Raw genomic sequence first — 20,999 nt, forward strand, 5'->3', positions numbered from 1 at the left:
TAGTCCCAGACTGAAGGTTATGTGACAGATGAAAAAAAAAAAGGGCACTTACATCTGTCTTTGTGTACCCTGTTGTGCAGGAAAGAGTTGTTCACTTAAAATGCTGAGAAGAGCTCTCCTGTCAGGTCTGGAAGGAGGATGAGAAACGAGGCTTTTTGATTTTAGGCACAGTTTGTTTTTTATTCCTTGCTCTAAAGCAGTGGGAAAAAGAAGGGAGGCCAAACGGATCCTAGGAAAAAGACACTAGAAAAGGATTGGCTGTTTCTCCAGGGACGCTTAGCCTGGGAGTATTTTCCTGAAACACTCCCTTATCCCTACCCAAAACTCCCTGGGCAGAATAATCAAAACTTATTGGCAAGCTGAGGTGAGTCCAAGGGATCACTGAATCAGAGAACAAAGAGACCTGAACACAGTAATTCGACAATCAGAGTGTGACTGGTACTGGCCAGTCATCAGCTAGAAACGAAGTATTTAGCAGAATCTGACAAAGCCAAAATTCTGAGGCCACAGACCTTCTAGGGCTTCTCAATGGCCCTCTTCATCTGTCCCCTTTACTCATCCTGGAAGCCTTATTATTATTATTATTATTATTATATATGCCACGATCCATCGCATAAAATTACCTGAAACTCCTAGGTACCTTGTACTATAGATTCAGCCATGTACCCCCAGTACTTAGCATAACTCTGGCACGCAGTACGCACAATAAACGCTGGCAGAAGAAATAAGTTCTCCACATCCTGGGATCTAAGAAAGACAACTTTTAGATCAATGGTCACAACCTCAATTCCTTGGCACAGTGATATATTTTATTTGTAAAATGATTTCTCCTTACTAACAAAGTACTAAACTATGTGAATTACCTACTTTCTTCCCTGCAAATGAGATGGGTTTTCACGTTATTCCCTAATGACACTGCTCTCATTCATCTTCATGCCAAATGCTGTCGTAAAGGAGCAATGAGCAGTGGGAGAGGAGGCTGCAGTGCGGAGGACCGTCCATGGTCTACGCGGTAGCCCCGGGTGCACGGCCCACCTGAGCTTCACCTTATAAGCTTTCTTAGGATGGAGCCCCTGAGCTCCTAGAATATTAACTCTGCTGCACTCTACTATTAGTCAAGCAAGTCACTGTGGCCAGCCCAGATTCAAAGGAAGGGAAGTCAGACTCTACCTGTAGAGGTAAAGAATGGCGTGTGCATGCAAGACGGGGAAAAATGTGATCGCAACCATCTTGAAGACACCATTACCACATTAACACGTATTATGTTTCAGGTGAAAGGTTCTAGGTTTGTTCGTTTGTTTCCAAAATATCAAGTTAAGTAGAGAAATACTGAATGATAATGTAAGTCCCATTAAAAAAAAACTTTGCAGAAAAATCATATTTGATGCCTGGGACTAGTTCACTCCCTTACATCAGTATAACTCTACCCTGGAAACCCGAAATACAGTGAAAGAGAATTTAACTCCACAAAAGACTTTTGTCTATTTTCCTATAGGATAATTTACCAACCCAATAAATTTGTCAAAAGTATGAAATCCAATTTATTTTGTTTTCATCTCTTACTAAGAAAGCCTGCAGAAATTCAGGGAAGCAATCATCCCATTCTAGAATGCCTGGACCAGAAGTCCTATTTTAAATTGGGAACATCATTTGATGTGCCAGAGAAGTACCCCTAACAAGGGAACCAAAAAGTTTCTTTGCTGGTGATTTTAAGAGAGCTGACTAGCTCATGAGCATAGTTGCACAGAGAATTAGAAAAGGAGGCGCTCTGCCAAGCGGGTCGATGACCATCAAAAAGAATTTTCACAGAAAAGAAAAAGGGAAAAAGAAAGAGAAAAAATGATGCTGTCAGTCCCTGAAAGGGAAGTTATTTTTCAAATGGTCTGATTTTTCCTTTTCCAAAGGAAAGGCAGCTTACTGTGATAGAATAAGAATGTTCGATTTCATGCAGGTGTATTTTCTGAGCCAAATAAAATACAACAGTATCTCAAAGCCATTTATCTAAAATGATTCATTTGTAAGGCATCTAAATTCCCCAAGAAATATGTGTAGAAACAATCAACGATTTATTAATTCTAAACCCAAATTAAAGATGTTTTCAAAGAGTGGCAATAAGCCATACCTTTTGTCCCCACAAGCACAAAAGCTGGTGAAATTTAGAAAAATCCAAAATAAAAACACATTTCAATATTTTCTCTCAAGCCATAATAAACTTTTAAAAGGTTATTAAATTTGTTTTTAATCTCTTCCTCTTTTCTAGATATAAAAACATTCTAAATCCAAAATCTTTCTTTTTTTGTTTTTTAAAGATTTTATTTATTTATTTGACAGAGATAGAGACAGCCAGCGAGAGAGGGAACACAAGCAGGGGGAGGGGGAGAGGAAGAAGCAGGCTCATAGCAGAGGAGCCTGATGTGGGGCTCGATCCCAGAACGCCGGGATCACGCCCTGAGCCGAAGGCAGACGCTTAACGACTGCACCACCCAGGCACCCCTAAATCTAAATTTCTAAACCTACTAGCTACTCTTCTGTCTCTACGTGGAATATCACCACATCCTGAAGTGCCCCTTCCGAGCATCTCAGGTTCATCTGGGACTCCCCCCTAGTCTTCACCATCTACCCGCAATATATGTCTAAACCTTTTCAATACTATTTCAAAGGTGTCTCTCATATATGTTCCTACTTTCAAGTCTGACGGCCACCTGGTGTGGGCTCCCTGTCCAGCACAGCTGGCTCCCACATCTCCTGACTGGGTCTCCCTGCCTCCAGTATGGCCTCCTCTCATTCACACTTGAGGATATCTTCAGAGCAGCCTTTCTAAAAGAGAGCTAATCATGTCAGCCCTCTACTCGGAGTAAAACACATCACACAAAACAACACGCTTCCAGTATTCATACCAACTCCTCAGTTACGGCCTGTCATAACTGCAGCTGGACTCCAACATGTATCCTCACACTTAGTCATGGTGGGGAGGCCGCCCTACGGGATCTGTAGCTACTACCTCTCTCTCTTTGCCCCGGCGGTTACCTCTGCCTAGCGTGCCCTCCTCCCTGTTCCTCAAAACTCAACTCAAATACCACCCTCTCTCTCTTGAGCGTTTCCTGGAATGAATTCACCCATTCCCTTCCCAATTCAACAGGCTTGCTTCTGCATCTCTCTCTAGGCTTTTTATGAGCACCTCATAAGGTGTTCATGAGGACTACAAGCTGATTCTTACCCTTAAAAGACTCCTTTCTGTTCTCAACCATGGCTACAAAAATCCTATACAATGTTCCCGTAGCTGGGAAAATTCTTCTTGCCTCTTCTTCCCCTCAGTATCCACTTCTCACTCCTCTTCCAGCATCTTCACGCAACGAATTAACTCTTCTCTTTCCTTCAACATCATGCTTCCATTACATCCACATGAGGCACCAGATGGATGCTCTGGTCAGATATTTTTGTACTGTTTCCAAATTGCTACATTGGTGTACCACCCGCAGAGCCTCCAGATAAATTCAGCCATGCCTGATGCCCAGGGACTCTCAGACATTCCACTCCGGTCTGGCCTCAGAGACCCAGGGTCTCACCGCATGGCGTCAGGAAAAAGTGCAAAGTGCACAAGTTTGTTAAACCCACCAAAACCCTGAAGTACCTGAGGATAGGAGACAGGCAGTTTCGTGAAAGAAAATTAGCAAAATATAAAACAACATAAAAGACTTGCTGTTACTTTTAACCGCTGGCAATTACTTGCATTTTCATATTTGTAAGAACTAAGCTGGCTATTCCCACAAACAAGGCTGGAGAGACAGCTGTGATCTTGAAACTTACGTAAGCTAATTGGGTTTCTAAGTGGTGTCCAAAAGGCAGACTCTCTGAAATAACTTTCTAATTGGTCCAGGTGCTTTCCATGTTGAAATTCAAAAATGATTAAGATGTGAAGCCTTCTGTAGTAAATAATTACAAAAACAATTCCTTTTGAACCTAATGTTTACAAAATGGATATTTATGAGCATGGGCCCCATTTCAGTGACAGTGTTTGGGCTCAATGTGTCTAAGACAATAAAAACCTAAGGTCTATAATTTCCAAATGATTTTTGTTCCTAAGTGTAATGTACTAACTTGGGACTTGAGACATTACACATAAAGATATCTGCCTCAGATATAATTTAGGGTGGTCAAGAAGACCTTTTAGACAAAAGGACAACAGAGATAAGGAGGGGAGGATCTGCCAGGGTGCCTGGAGCATCTCCAAGGTTAAAATCCCTAGGAAAAGGAAAACTTCCTTTTGAGGTTGTTTCAGAAAGGCTTGGTTTGAAGCCACAGGGTCCAAACTAAGGAATCACTCCTATTCACACGCAAAACAAGTCTTCCTCCCCACAAAAAGCTGTCTCCTCCAACACCCAAGCAAAGAAAGGAGCCCATGAATGAGAAGGTGGATAGGAGAGAACCTCGACAGAGATAATGCATTGCCCTGTGGGAGGCCTGCCAAGCCCTGCCCTGAGGCAGACTGATCCCTCCACACCCTGGGAAACAGAACCCCTTTGTCCAAACCTAACACAATGGCTTAAACCACAGGGGCCTGTAAATAGGGATGCTTCCCTAATTAAATGGAGGTGTTAACTGGTCAGGGAGTGTAAGATTTTCTGCTTCTATCAGCTTCCAAGCAGAAAATTTATCTAGAGACATTAAGTACAAGAAGTTATCCCAACAAACCTAGACAGCTAAGATAAATTACTGCTTTTAAAATGTGAAAAAAACACAAAGGACATCACTTTCACCCTAAAACCAAACAAAAACAGAAACAAAAAACGCTGCATAATCTACATCATTGTTTTGAACCTATGGTCATGGAATGTTTTGCGAGGCACCAGACAAGCAGGTGAACTGAATGCCACAGAGACAGAAGACAAGAACTGTTTCCCCTTGGTCACAGCACAGAGGATGAGGCAGCTGTCACCTCAGTGGGTAGGAAGAAAACAAGTAAAACTTTAAAGGATTCTTAACGGTCCATTGGGGGCTATCGGGATGGTTCGGATTAGAATCAGGGACCCAGGCACACGGGACGTCCTCACCATTCACAGCTCCCTTTCCCTTGGCTCCATCAGATCCTCATGAGAAAGACCAGGGGCAGGCCGGGAGGGCTGGAGAGCCCCGGCATGACGCAGGTCGCAGGGCCTGATAAGGTTTCAGGGTGGAACAGACATACCAGAAGGCACTCATCTGTGTTCTGGTCCCTGCATGACTACAAGGCAGTGACCGGTCACTGCCCAGAAAGAAGCACAAGGCCAGACCCTTCTGACATGGGAAACAAAGGCCTTCAGTCTCTGCCATGTCTGGTATCTTATCTCCATCAGGAGGCAAAAGCATCAACCGCTGGGGGTGAGGCAGGAACCCCACGCACATGCTGGTCCCAAGTGAAGGGCTTTGCTTCTGGGTAAGAACAGAACCTTGCCCACACCCTGCACCCTGCAGTAACTCAAAGGGGAGGTGCTCTTGGCCCTACTTTTGCCCAAGATCCACAATGACGTGTAGAAGAGGGCTGTCGGGGCACCTGGGTAGCGTAGTTAAGTGTCTGCCTTCGGCTCAGGGTGTGATCCCGGCGTTCCGGGATCAAGTCCCACATCGGGCTCCTCCGCTGGGAGCCTGCTTCTTCCTCTCCCACTCCCCTGCTGTGTTCCCTCTCTCGCTGGCTGTCTCTCTGTCACATAAATAAATAAAACCTTAAAAAAAAAAAAAAAAAAAAAAGGTCTGTCGCTGCCAGAAGAGGAGTGGCAACCTCACTTATGCCCAGAACGCTCCACTGACACAAGGCCAAGTTCAGCCACCTGCCCTTCACAAGCTACGTGTTCTATGAATCAGCCTTAATTTTAATTAAATTCCAATGACTTTTAATTACAATTAATTACAATTACATTTTAAATAGCCACATGTAGCTTGTGCCCAGGACACTGCAGGTCTAGACCTGAACTAAGGCAGAGGCAGAACTTGTCCACCACAGGCCAAGAGTAGGAATGCTGAGAAAGTTCCATTTCAGAGGCTCAGGTATGTAGCACCTGCCTCACCCTATTGCTAGAGCAGGAGAACCAAGAGAACCCTCTGCCCCACTCACATCTCATGCTGAGTAACACATACTAGCAGATCACAACCAGTAAAGGGGCAAAGGCAGAGAGACAGAGAGAGAGAAACCTCTTCTGTGGCAAAGGCATACACGGTGTGTTTGGTAGAGGAGAATTACTGCAGAAAACCCGTGACCATCCAGACTTCCCAGTAAGAACATGGAAATAGCAGCCCACCATGGGAGAAGCTTAAAGCCTATGGTACCTAGAGTAACAACAAAATCCAAAGCTAGTTGAACTATTAACTAGATTGGCTCAACCCCTCACATTAATGACCTGGCAGACAAAGAGGTGTACCTATTTCCAGGTATAAATAATATTTACCTTGGTATCTACTATTCTTTCATGCACAGTAATAGGCATTGAATAAAAATTCTGTGTGACACACAAAAAGTAACTCCCCCAAACCCGTTATCAACAGACAGAACAGACAACACAACAAGATCAAAGGATGGCCCAGATGGTGAAACTATCAGACAATTTAAAATAACTATAATTAATGTGTTAAAGAATCCAGTGAAAAGGGGGACAACATGCATGAACAAATGGGTAATTTTAACAGAGACATGGAAGTGATTTTTTAAAAGCCAAATGGAAATTTTAGAAGTGAAAAACATGGTATCAAAGATGAACTCCCTCAATAGGCAGACAGAACAACGGAGGAAAGATTCAGTGACACTGAAAATATATGAATGGAAATTAGAAACACAAACAAGAAGAAAATCACTGTGATTAAAAATCAAAAAGCAACCAAAACAAAACGAACCCAGAGAAGAGCTACCAAGAGCTATGGAACAACATCTCACAATCTAACACACGTACTCGACATCCCTTAAGAAAAAGAAGGAAAGGAAGGGACCAAAGAAATAATTTTTAAAACATAGCTGAAAATTTTCCAAAATATATCTATTAATAACAAACTGTAGATACAAGCAGGATGGATACAAAGAAAAACACGTCTAGCACAACATAGTGTCAAAAATCAAAAATAAGGAGAATAATAAGACATTGAAGGAAATGGATAAAAGGAAATTAAGCCTTGGACTTAAGCCATGGCCCCTCCATAAAAGACCAACGACTGTTTAGCCTTTTAGTAAAATGTGGATTCTAGCAAAATTGTCTCCCACACTTGCAGCTCTTATGCGACCACATGAACGATAACCAGAGTGAAAGGATTTTGTTTTCCTGGGCTAAGGCATCCATGTAGTAACCACAGAACGTGAATCTGAGGGGGCAGGCATGGCATTTTTTGTAGACTAACCAAAACTTCTCACAGATGTAACTTGCTGAATAGTATAGTTTTTGTTGTTGTAACAGAATTAAAATGATCTTCTGAGATAGGACAAAAACGCTTAGAATTAGAACTATCTAAACACTAAATGTAATGTGAATGCAAAACTGAAACTGAAATGTGTTATGGTCCAAATGTAATGACATCGTTTTCGTATTTGGTCCTACAAAACCCAAGTAATATTGGGAAAAATATGAATTTGCAGAGATTGTTTCTCTAGAAATTTTTTTAAAAGTCTCTTGGTTCTTGACATTAATTAGATTGCATCAGCTGATGATTAGCTTTTGGAAAGCTGCACTAATATGCAAAGAATATCTGTATCCATTCGATGCTTAGGAAATGTAATTTCAAAACTAAAGCTGTCTGTGATAATATACAAATAATGCATGAAGAAGAATTAAAGAAGAGTTTGAGGCAAAACCTGCGAGGCTTTAGATCTATTTACCCTATTCCTCTGGAGTACTCCACTAATTGTGTGGGATTCTATCTAAAATCCCGGTTGCTTTTAGTGGGAGCCCTGTCGGGCGTTCCCTTAATCAAAGGCTGGGATTTGCTTTCTTTTCCTGCAGTTAGTTCTGGAAAGCTGCTTTTATAAAAGGTACCACCTGTGCCTGGACACCTCGAGGCAGTTGCAGGATCCTTCAGTCAAGGCTCAAATATTCAAATGAACACAAGACTTTTAAATTTGGGGTCATTACTGCAGTTTGTTTAGTTTAAAAATATACAAGAAAGTATATCAGTCAGTAGAGTCAAAATATTTAAGTAAATAAAAGGCAAACGTATGTACTAGGTAAGGAGGTCGAGTCTGCAGCCTATCTGCTTGGGTTCCCATCTCAATTCTGCTCCTTACTGGCTTGTGCCTCAGTTTCTCATTTTTTAAAAAAGAGATCATAATAATATCTACGTTATAGAGGCCTAAAAGAATTTTTAAATTCATTAACAAGTTGTTATGAGATCTCAATTTTGAGAGGCTTCTTAAATGAATAAATGTGAAGGCCCAGACTAGTACCTGGCATGGGACTAGTGGTCTTTGTATTTATAACTTTTTGTATTCGTCTCATTAATAAACTTTATATTAAAGCAAAGTAAAAAACTGATTAGTTGAATTGGCAATATCACATTTTCCTGAGGGGACCCGAAAGGTCTTTGTTTCCTGCAGTGATTTTCTTCAGTGGTATAACCATGTCTATCATCGGTGATCACGTAGTTATGTACCCATCATGCCCAGATTTTGGTTAACATTGCTAGTTTTGCTGAGAGGAACCAAGGTTCCTTAGCTTGTATGCTGGCATCTTTAAAATACATTATTAACACCACTAGGAAAACTGCATACACAAGATAACTCCTTAAGCTGCACTAAAACTAACTTAAATCTCTTTACTAATGCTCATGGTGAAATATATATGTAAGTCATATCATTATAAGCAGTCATATTTGTCTAATCCTTTATTGTTTATGAAATAATATTCAGTACATACTCCAATTACTAATATTCATATAATATAAATATGATGTTATAAACCAGAAGGAGAAACCTGCTATGGATTTGCTTTAATGAGTAGAGAAGCTGCCTCTGTCCTCCACCAGAAAGACAAGAAGAGTTATTTTCTTAACAGGACCTCCGAGGGTATGTTTTATGGCCTACAGAACTGAAGTGGAAGGCTAGAATATTATTATACTGGAAGGGATATTATTATTATGTGTTTTCTCTAAAGTTTTTATTTTATAGCTAAGGTAAAAAATGAAATCCAGGAAAGGCTGAAATTAGAATTGCTCTTAGGCGATTAAGCAGGTCTCCTCAAAGCTGGAAAAACATGTCATTTATGTACAGACAATAAGCACCTTTAAAAAGCCAGACCGAAAAGGAACTGCGTGAAAGATAAAGCAGAGTCAAGAATAATTTAAAACATCAAATTTCCAAGTGGAAAGTTCATCTAATTGTACCCTAAACAGAAGAGTAAGTTAAGAAATGTAGCTGGATGGAGGGTGAGCTGCTCACGGGTTTCTATACAGCAGGTGAGGCAGCTGCTTGAGTTCGGGAAAGCCATATGCAACAGAATGACAAGAGTGCAGTGAGAGGTGTTGACAAGCTACAGAACACAGGGCACCCTTGGAAAAGAATGGAAGGCAGTACCCTGTGAAGCAGTGAGTTGTCCTTTCCTATTTTCTGCCCCTTCCAATAACGTACATTATTTTTAACATCTTCCTTGCAAATGTATTTGCTCATGTATATTAATTAGTGGTCACGTGCTTACAGACATGTCTTTATTGAAGAATGTTCCTATTACTGGTGAATGCTCTGCAAGGCAGCATCTTCTATATGTTTTAGTCTTAAAATCTAATTTATTTGGCAGTTTGCTGCTTATGTATTTGGCGATCTATTTATTGAGCAGTTTGCCATTTATAATTCCTATTACTCCCAAGCACTTCTTCCTAATACAAAGAATGGGAACCTTTTTGGAGTTTGGACTTTTGCTTCTTTCATTGTTTTGTCTTTTTACTTTTCCTTTAAAAACGTATCCCCAAATGTCCATCATAAATATAAACATAATTTTAGATGCATCACTTTCATTTTCTTATGTCAAATTAAATACCTTTAAAAAATCTAAGTATAGTTTTATAATAAATATTAATGAGACAGAATATAACCTTACCCTGGTGTGAGTACGAATATGCATCTTCAGTCCATCATTTTTGCTGAATCCTTTTTCACAGTAAGGGCATTGATAGGGACGCTCACCTGCAAAGGAAGTCTCCAGGTCAGAGAAAAGTAAACTAGCAAAGCAAGCACTGCCATCACTCCCTCCACACAATCCTAATCACCACGTATGCTCTTCGCACTGCCAACGAGATGCTCCCTGCACAGCTGGGCTGGCACGCCATGCGCTTCAGGGCAATGGACAGTGCCTTCCCCTCCTGTGGAGAGGGACTGAGCCCAGAGCACTGCCAGCATTTCAACATTGGCCAGCAGCAGGCTTGTTGCATATTCCTTTTATTTTTCTGGAAGATTTTATTTATTTGAGAGAGAGAGTGAATGACAAGAAAGCAAATGAACAGGGGCAGAGGGAGAAGCAGGCTCTTCACTGAGCAAGGAGCCCAATGTGGGATTGGATCATGACCTGAGCCAAAGGCAGATGCTTAACCGACTGAGCCACCCAGGCACCCTGGCATATCCCTTTTAAAACTTGAGCCCAAACTAAATCTCCTGATTTTTAAGAATCTCTTAAAAGGCTTTTATATTAATCCCTTCATTCTGTTACTGTACTACTCATTACAGTGGTCTTGGATTGACTGATTCTTTGTTTTAAAAAAGAAAGCTTTCATATTCTCTCTCAGTTGGGGTGATAAGTTTCAAAAGAATTTCACACATTGATACAGGTTAAACAGAACCATTGGTAGTTTAATAACTGATCTATACCTGCTGATATAACTGAGTATCTTGCATCTAGAGGTCATTACTTAGAAAAGGGCCACACCATTTTTTAAAACAAGTAAACATACACATCACATTAAAAACAACTCTACTATGAAATAACAAAAGTGTGACAAAATTTAGTTTCCAGGAGGAATCTGAAGCTGCCCTCTAGTCAAAGCCTAATTATTTAGCAAGAACAGTAACTTCTAATCACTGCTTATTCTTTATTCTCTTATTTAGCAATGCACTTGAACGGCAGGATGCTAGACCCTGCAATCAAAGATGGATATGCTAAAATTTTTGCCTTCTGCAAATGTAAAATTCCCTATCTTTCCTTTCCCTCAGGGACAGGGCTTTTTATAAGTAGCACGTTACTCCTTTACTCCCTCATGCCCCATTTGATTCTTATTCTCGCTCAATCCAGGTATCACTCACATTATTCCAGTGAACTCCCCTATCAGGTCAACAACGAACTCCTTGCTGCTCCAGTGGTCACGGTTTTCCTTGCTCTCTCCCTGGTCCCTGACACTGCTTCGTGAGATGACAGCGATATTCTTGATCTTGAGCTTTATGAACTTGCTTTATGAACTGTGTGTTTTCAGCAGTAACATCACGGGGGACCGAATATAGGGGAACCCCCAGCACAGCAGCATTCCCCCCCTCCCTAGAAGGAGCACCCAGGGCTCTCCCCTTGAACTAGGCACTGTAAAATGATAACAACCATCCAAAATGGAAATAAATAAATAAACAAACAAACAGTGGCAGTACAAACAGAAACAGGATTTTTTTTTATGGTGGTCAAGTTGGATTTCTTTTTTTTTTTAATAATAATATTTTTTTATTATATTATGTTAGTCACCATACAGTACATCCCTAGTTTTTGATGTAAAGTTCCATGATTCATTACTTGCGTATAACACCCAGTGCACCATACAATACATGCCCTTCTTAATACCCATCACCAGCCTATCCCAATCCCCCACCCTCCCTCCTTAATCAGCCTATCCCAATCCCCCACCCTCCCCTCTGAAGCCCTCAGTTTACTTCCCAGAGTCCATAGTCTCTCATAGAAACAGGACTTTTTAAAGAACTATCTAGACTTGCCAACTTCTGTGAGATAAAAGTCAACCTTTGTACTAGGTAAGTGGACCTGGAATTTTTGATTTTACTAATAATCATGACCCTAGGAAGGTGTGCCTTCATTGTTAGAAGAATTAAGGCATAGAGTCCAATTTATTTGAAAAACTATGAAAGTATAATCTTATTTTAACACTAAGTTGATAATATATATTTATTTGAATTCCAGATCTCTCTGTTGAGACCCAGTCTTGAGATAGCCATATATGTCAACCAGGTATCTTCATTTGGATATCCCATAGACAACTCAAATACAGTGTTCTGAATTCATGTCTTCAACTTCTGATCCTGGGTATCCTGTATATCCTGTCCTGATTAGTTACACTACACTCACCAAGTTACCAAATAAGAAACCTGGCCCTCCAACATACTTCCTTTCACTCACTGCCCCCCTACATCCAGTCTCTAAGTCATACTGATTGCCCTTCTCTGATATTTCTAGAATTCTCCTTGATAATCATGACAAAAATGAAAATAATATTAATAGCAATAGCAACAGCATTGGCAGAAGGAGTAGTAGCAAAAACTATCATTTATTGAATTCTTGACCATCTAACCTTTACCATGCATACCCCTCCTCGCAAAAAAAGAAGTGAAGCATACAGCAAAATGTTAACGCTGACGGTGGTAAATCCTGAATCATAGAATTCCAAATAATTTTTTATTTCCTTCTTCAAAAGTATGAAAAGCAAAGTAATCTTTTAGATTTTCAAAGTTGTTTTACTTTAGTGATAATGAAGAATGTTAAAATATTTATTAACAAATCAACAAATGAAATCTAGATTACAAATAAAGCATGTTAAAAACAGTAAAGTGGTTTACACTTACAAAAAGTCATTTCAAAAATTTTCTAGCAAGCCTAAAATAATTTAATATTCATGGCTATTCTCTTTGTGGAGCTTTAGGTGTTTTCCTGCTCTTCAAATACCAAAAGAATAGCCAGCAAACAAAAATCAAAGACTCACAGGCATCAGGTAAATTGTGTTAATTAAGCCTAATATAATACACCAGGTTATTATTTTCTTTCATAATAGCTAAAATGGTTAAGCAAGGAAAGAGATACAGTTAAGGAATTTTAGAGAATGGAGCATAACAAATTCATTCCCTACCTTACCTAGTGTTATAATATAGAAATTTTCTCTATAGACATGAAAATGTTAACTTTTGTTAAAAGCATAGATTTTTCTCCTTTTTTTAGAATCCGATTGTCCTGAATTTGAATAATACTTGTCCTCTTTCTAGTTATAACTCTGGGGAAGTTATTCAACCTCACTGAACCTCTGAAAAATGGGATAAATTGTATCTATCTCATAGGAACAATGACCATATATTCAGGTTTGCCTAAGGCAGTCTCAGTTTATGCTGGTTATCCCAGAACAATGATTAACAGTACTCCCTTCACTTTCACCAGCGTCCCAGTTAGGACAGGAAAAATACCCAGTTAACTATTATGGATTGAACTGTGCCCCCCTTCTCTAATTCATATGTTGAAGTCCTAACTCCCCCACCCCAGTACCTCAAAATGTGTCCTTAGAAATGTTATTTGAGTAGTGTGGATCCCTAATCTAATCTGACTGGGATCCTTATAGGAAGATGGCCATACAAAGACAGAGACACAGGGAGAACGCCAGATAGAGCACAGCGATGTTGCCACAAGACAAAAAACTAACAGAAGTCAGGCCCTACAACAGATTCTTCCCTCGTGCCTTCAGAGGGGATGGGACCCTGCTGACACCTTGATCTCAGACTTCTTTCTAGCCTTCCGAACCGTGAGACAACAAACTATTGTTTAAACTCCTCAGTTCGTGGTACTTTGTTACAGCAAACTAATACAGTCCTAGCAAACTAACACAGTCACCCGACTCACAATGGTGGCAGTTACTATTTTCACTGATGTCTCCCTCTCTACTGCCCAGGGGAGAAACTGGTACCTCTCTTCGAGGACTGAATTTCTGCCCCATCCCTACTCCAACACTGAGATCCAGGGATACTGAGCTGCTAAGTCCAACTCTACTCATTCATTCTACTCTCCCAGAATATAACTCCAGTTTTGAAGGATGTCCCTGGGTAAATGGCTTTGATAAACAAAATTCATTTGAAATCTAGAGTGTGTGGTTTGCAAATCAGCCTAGACTGTACCTTAAATCGCTGCCTTCTCTACCCATTTGGTTGGAGCCTCTTTGCAGGAATCCTGCCCTTAAGACTCTGAGGACAAAGCCATTTGCAGTCCCACATAATCTGAAGCTGAAGGTTATCTGTACAAGTCAACAGTAATAACTATTCAAGTCATTTGCCTAATTTTCATACTAGAGGAAGCTGTTATTCTTAGTTTTTTTCACATTATGCATATGATACTTTCCTTCATTATTTCAAATTATTGTGATGAATAGGTCTCTAGGAAATACTTTTGTCTACACATAAAATTATTCTGGAGCAAACAGGAACCAGTCTTCAATTTGAGTTAACCCTGAGAATATAAATCTTTCTTCTTTTCTTGAACACTGCCAGTACATAGATTCTGATGTACAATATGAAGCAAATCCAAGGACCTACTATTTTTTTAGAGATTTTATTTATTTATTTATTTGAGAGTGTGCATGAGTGGGGGGAGGGGTAGAAGGATAGGGAGAGAGAGAATCTGAAGCACACTCCATGCTGAGCACGGAGCCCGGCATGGGGCTTGATCTCATGACCCTGAGATCATGATCTCAGCTGAAACCAAGAGTTGGACACTTAACCGACTGAGCCACCCTGGTGCCCCAAGAACTACTATTCTTTAAATACCTCTGACAGATCTAGACATTGTCTTCATTTTGCGCAGGCTAGTTAAAAATGTTCAAATTTTGACTAACCTGAATATTAATTAATCTAATAAACAGCTTAAAAATATAGTTAAAAACCACTCTAAATGGAAATAATAATAATCGACACATATGGAACCTCTGCTGTTCAGAACGCCTGAACTATGTGAGCCATTTTAATTCTTGCAACATTAGGATCTAAGTATTCCACCCCTGGTTACAAATGAGGAAAGTAAGCCACTGAAAGGGTAAGTACTTTGCTCAGGATGACACAGCTATTAAGTAGTGAAATCAGAGTTTTAACCCTTAACTCTTATGCCATTACATAAATTAATAATACAGCTAGTATTTTGTGTAAATTAGGTTAGACTTTCTAAAGTTTTTGACAAAAACTCGGCTTCTTGCAATAGCAGTTAACATTAACCAGATCTTTCTGGCTGGTAAATTCAAGCATTCTTTTACTTATCAAAGCTCTTCAGGAAAAAGTAGGGGGCAGGTTAGGAATGCATGTTATGTCTCAAAGCAGGTCCCAAGTGAATGCAAATACTAACACAATATAAAGCTGTGCACTGAGAACTGTATATAGGTAACCACCTTCAATATGTAGAAGGTAAATACAATACTGACACATACCTATGAGATTTAACTACCAATAGTCAAATTTAATGACAAGTAGCACAAGTAATATTGACGTGTACGTAATGGCAAAATAGTTTTCACTTAACTATGGAAAATCGATGAGTTCTTTGCATTTGCTTCTTTCTTTATTTTCTGACACTAAGCATTAAAATCCACTTGCGTTTTCTTCAAACATACCAAGGAATAAACAGAAGCACTGATGGCAATTGTAGAAGGTTGATTTTAAGTTGATTTCCAAAGGTGCCACAAAGTGGATACTCCATGAAGCTACTTTTAGTCAAGCATTAAACATTTTTTGAGCACATACCCTCTTCTCATTACTGTCCCAGGCTTTGGGAATGCAGTTACAAATAGATTCATAAAGTCACTGTCTTTTCAATTTTACTAGTGTAGTGAGAAAGATAAGAAAAAGTAGAGAAAGACCCCAAGATAATTTCAGATACTGATAAATTCTATGAAGAAAATAAAACAAGGAAATAGGCTTAAGGAAGACCTCTGTAGGAGTGTGCTGAAGGACTGAGCTATGGTTGTTACGAAAGGCAAAAGAAATGAATGAATGCCAATGCCAATCCTTGATGCCAATTTCACATGATTGAACCACACTTTTTTTTAACTCTTCATATTTGAATTACAACTATTTAAGCACACTGGGCTTGAAATAAGTGCCTCCAAATTCTCACTGCTGGCATACCTGAGATGGAAGCAGCTTAAAAGTATTTGAAATGTGTAGAGAGGAGGGTGGAGGATGTTCAGAAAAGAACTCCAGAAAATTGGAGATGGCCTTCTAGATGCAGCTAGTGGTAATGAGAGGGGACATCTGGATGCCACATGGAACACCTTACAGAGTCTAGCCTGGCCCTCAAACAAGTTACCTTGAGTCTTTGAAGAAGAAAATGCACTACAACAGCAATCATCCACTGGCAAATATGGCTAAAAACAATTGGAGAAAGTCAGATTCTGGTTTAACATATGCCATTAGAGTGATAATTTATTGATGTTACCATTGTTTTATGCAATATAATTTTAATTAAAGACATCAGAAAGAATGCTAGCCCTCACCGAAGGATTAACATATTAATATTAAAACAGAATCTTAAAATGCGTGAAGGGAGTGCATGTGAGCACGCATCTTCATGATAAAAGGATCCTACAGCCACAGCATCACTGACTATCCATCTATTGCTCCAAACTAACTCAATGTCCAACATACTGACACTAATCTTTTAAGATCTATGTTTATGTAACACGAAACTAACAATACAAAATCTTGCAAACCTTGGTATTCTTAAATTAGCCCCTGGATTTGATTTAAGAAATAAACTTGACCACTCTATAAAAGGGATCAGAGATCAAATTTTATTTCAAGCTACTAAACACATTGAATGCAACAAATTTAGCAATGATGACCATGATCACAACCTTGAAAATTAAAATGTTAAAATGACAAATGGTTAAATGATAAATTTTATATTCTGTATATTTTGCCACAATTAAAAAGAGAAGTGTAATGCCAATGAGACCTATGCTTTGAAAGATTTTAAACAAGCAGAAAAGCTGAATATATAATGTATACATTTTAAGAGATTTTGACTAAGATAAAAATAGATTATTTTCAGAAAACAGTTTAATAATTTTAACTTCTTTTTGTCAATATATCTTTAAAAACTTATGAGATTTCAGAGAGCTCTCATAATTTTCTAAAAAGATGAAAAGATGTACACGCACAGAAAATGTAATTCAAGATGGAATAAAATTAAACTCCCACTTTCAATGACTCCAAGTTAAATAACGTTTAAATAATTAAATTAAATAAGATTTAAAGATTTTGAAGCCACAGTTTTACTTTTTACTTTTGAGTTTTCCAACAAAAATCAATTTTGGAGAGGGCAACTTTCAAATGAACAGGCAAACCTTGACAGTGTATGTTTCATGAAAAATAAGATGGTTCCATGTGGTTGAACTTCAAAATATAAGCCCTATATGGGAATTCTTAAGAACTTTAAAATTGTTTTCCACAAATATCATGGGACTGGCTTATTTTGCTTTTGTGGACTAAGGAAATTGTTATAAGACATCAAAGTGACTCGTTCTAAATAAAAATTAAACAAAAAATGTAATGGGGCAAGCACCGCCCAGTCACTTTTCCAATTCTACCACTCCAATCTCCCCAATTTATGGAACATCTAATAAACTAAAGTATACCACAGAGAGAAGTGAAATGCTACCCTGACAGATGACAGTAGCTCAAGTTCATTCTTGGCACTTTTCTATGATTTGAAATACTTTTTTGTCCTGTAGCAAAAAGAGCCATGAAACCTCACTGACCTCACGGAACCCCACATTGTTACTCTTGGAATGCTCCTATTAATCAAATCCTGCAAAATCTCACTTGATCTGAAGAAGTTAAGGCCAAGGACACCCTTTTTGAAAGAAAGACAACAAAAGTCTGAACTTGACATTTTCTCCTTGAGTATTTACAGGGATATTTTACTTTTAAGAGTTTAAGGAGTTTACTATTAGAAGGAAATGGGCAATAAAATAAAAAAATCAGAATTTGTGAATGAGGAGATCTTTACTTCTCAAAATACTTTCGCCACCTGAATCAAAAGAAATCAAGTCTTTTTTTAAAATGCAAGGTTCTATGAACGGAGCTACAAAAAAAGTAAAAGATGCATTCTTTTCCATATCATCTTACAGTTAACAGTATCCATCCCTCATTTCTGAAGAGATGCCAGATCAAATGAGGTGAGGTTCACAGGGAAGCAGAAAAATAGGAGAGTCACGTGCTCACTAATTTTCCAGTCTCAAACAAAGAGCCACAACTATTTGTGAGTTGAAGGCAAAATAAAAACTGAGTTTTACAGATGCAAACAAAATAGGACACAAGATGCAGAGTTAAAAAGGACAAGAGTTAATGAATAATTAAGAACATAGAATTAGCTAGAAAGAGAAAGTCTGAAACTCCCTTCTCAAGATGCTCTGGGTTCGGTCGACCAGGTGTATGAATGACACCCATCACATGGGATGTGTCTGAGGGAGCACGACACCTTCACCAAGTCCTTCATGTGCGCACCAACAGAAGCAAAGGGGACTGCTTCACAAACAGGAGAAACGCCTGAATGATCCAGACATTGGTAACGTTTTCAAGGTTCTGACCAAGAAAGAAAAACTCCTACATGAGTTCTCCCCACTACTGTGTTAAGGGACACTTTCGGGTAGGTAAGTAGAGAAAGGGAAGGTAATTACTGGTTTGGTTTTGCAGGTAGGGAGTCAGACTTCAGTGGGAAGACGAATTCTTTCACCCAGCAGTTTCCCATGTTTAGGAATTTCTACCAGAAGTTTTACTCAGCCTCGTACTTATGAGCAGTTTGTGAACAGAGGTCCTGCGGTGATGGTGGTTAAACCTCAGGAGCTGCCCATGGAGGGGCTTCCTGCTAACAGTGCCAGCACGGAAGAATCAAGACTGTATAACTTTGAGCAGCAAGAAACGCCAAAAATGATTCTCCTTATCCCCAAACTAGAAAAGAGATAAATCCTTTCCCAGCCGTGAGGCACACTTCAGAGTCACGGGAAAACACCACACAGAGAAGCTGTTCTCAGGGGACTGTGGTAGCAATGGCAGGAGGAAGCAAGTATCAGAGGAAACCCAATCTCTTGTCGTTTTCCTGCAGTACAGGACAATGTTGGTGTTCCAAATGTAACAGAGGTAGCTATTCATGATATTATGTAGAAATGGACTAATAGATAAAGCTGTTGAGATACAGCTGATGGAAACTGTTGCCTGGGCCACTTCCGTTTTTCAGGATCTCAGTATATCCAAAAAAAAAAAAGAAGTGCTAAAAAGAGAGTTAGTAAGCAATGATACCTTTTAAGTGACCCCTCTTGTTAGAGTCTTTGTGACTGTATTACTACTTCATTTGGTTCATGGTACTACATTCCAAGGTGAATGTCACTCCCTCACTCTTCCCTCTGTGCCTCGATCTGCCCGCTGGCGAATGCTGACAGAAGCATTATAGCTTTTGCATTAGAAACTAGGGCCCTTGATATTTTTGAAAAAGTGTAAAAAAATAGATAATTAATACTACCAATGAAAATCAAAATGGATGTTTCTACCTCTCTCTCTTTTAAGTTGTTATATATATGCTTGTCACTAACTCCAAGTCAACCTGGAGGAGCGAAGTACAGAAAGGGAAGAAAATAGGACAGAAACACTACGTTCCAGGGATGTGGTCAGTGTTCAAAAATGATCTGAAGTGTCAAAACACCACGGAGAACAAAAATCACGCAGTTGAAGACTTTACAAATGACTTCTTAGGGAAAATCGAAGGCTCTGACAGTGTGATGCTGAGATTATCATTTATTTCTGTGCAGATCTACACTCAACTGTTTTGTGAACTCTTAGTTTATCTGCAGGTAAGAGAACATTCAAAATGACCTAATAGTGTTGACTAACCACTTAGGAAATAAATACAGAAAAATAAGCTTCCTCTCAACACAGGCAAGTTATCTAATTCTCATAAAAAAGTGAAAAACATGCCTTAAATTTTCATTTGTGTTCATAATTACTTTGCTAATTGTCTATTTTTATTTATTAATAATTGTCATATGTCTTATTGTTGTTTGTAATTATCCATAGCTACTGTTTTTGTAATTTTGAACAAATATTCTAAAAAGAATGAATAAATTTCTTTAGAAAAAGAATGGCTAAAGTCCACGTATAATCAAATTATAATATACTGATCCTTTATTTCTAAGCTGATCTCAGGTATTTACTAAAAAAAATTAACTGTTTCCTAAGACAATGATTTATTACTACATTCAAACAACAGTGTGCAAGCAAGCCTAGAACAGAAGGGCCAACACAGCCGGTATCTATTAACACGAAAAGTTGGTTGGAACTGTAGGCAAGTAATTAACCTTCTGGCCCAGAGCTTTAAAACCCCAAAAGCAGTTCCTAGAATTTCTTTCATAATTTATGAACAACTGATGGAATTCATGTCACAGTCCATGGATTCCCTTGCGGAATTAACCCCAGCTCTCACTGACCCTAAGAAGCTATAAACCAACAGGAGAATGTGCCCTACTATTTCGGCTGACCCAGAGTGCCATCCCTGTCACTGTAGCATAGGAAACCGGATGATCAATTACAGAGCTGCCTGCCAGGCACAGACCTAAACATTTCACCTTCACTAACGGTGCCAGTGACACGCAGTACACGCACCCTCACTCACCCCAAACCAGCCCTGTCTTGACAGCAAACCCTCCTCTATGTTCTAGAGATGATCTATACGCTGCTGCCAAAGGTTATAAAAAGATGATGATGATGATGACACTGGAAACAGAAGGTCAGACCGTATATCAAGGAAGGTTGCGTAACCGCGATGAAGCACAGGCCGAATAGCGAAGACAAAGCAAACAGCAGTCAGCCGAGGCCGCAGCAGCTCACAAGCCGCATGCGCACACTGCGCCAGGTGCTGGGCAAGGTTCTTGACATGGACTTTTCATTGGTTCCTCAAAGCAGTGCCATGATGTTGGGACTGTTCTCTCTCTCTTTTTTTTTTTTTTAATATTTTTATTTATTTATTTGACAGTGAGCGTGTACAAGCAGGGGGGAGCAGCAG

General features: G+C 39.3%; 1 protein-coding gene across 4 annotated transcripts in view; it reads right to left on the minus strand.

Moving 5' to 3' along the window:
* The window catches only part of PRDM5 (PR/SET domain 5), a 194,077-nt gene that overhangs the window by 35,730 nt on the left and 137,348 nt on the right, over positions 1 to 20,999 (minus strand). For all 4 annotated transcript variants that reach the window (XM_026499257.4, XM_026499258.4, XM_048212274.2 and 1 more), the window contains one exon: positions 10,041 to 10,126. In XM_026499257.4, the coding sequence (XP_026355042.1) occupies positions 10,041 to 10,126 (86 nt within the window). The remainder of the gene's footprint in view (positions 1 to 10,040; positions 10,127 to 20,999) is intronic.

The sequence above is a fragment of the Ursus arctos genome, unplaced genomic scaffold, assembly GCF_023065955.2.
Source record: "Ursus arctos isolate Adak ecotype North America unplaced genomic scaffold, UrsArc2.0 scaffold_11, whole genome shotgun sequence".
NCBI lineage: Eukaryota > Metazoa > Chordata > Mammalia > Carnivora > Ursidae > Ursus > Ursus arctos.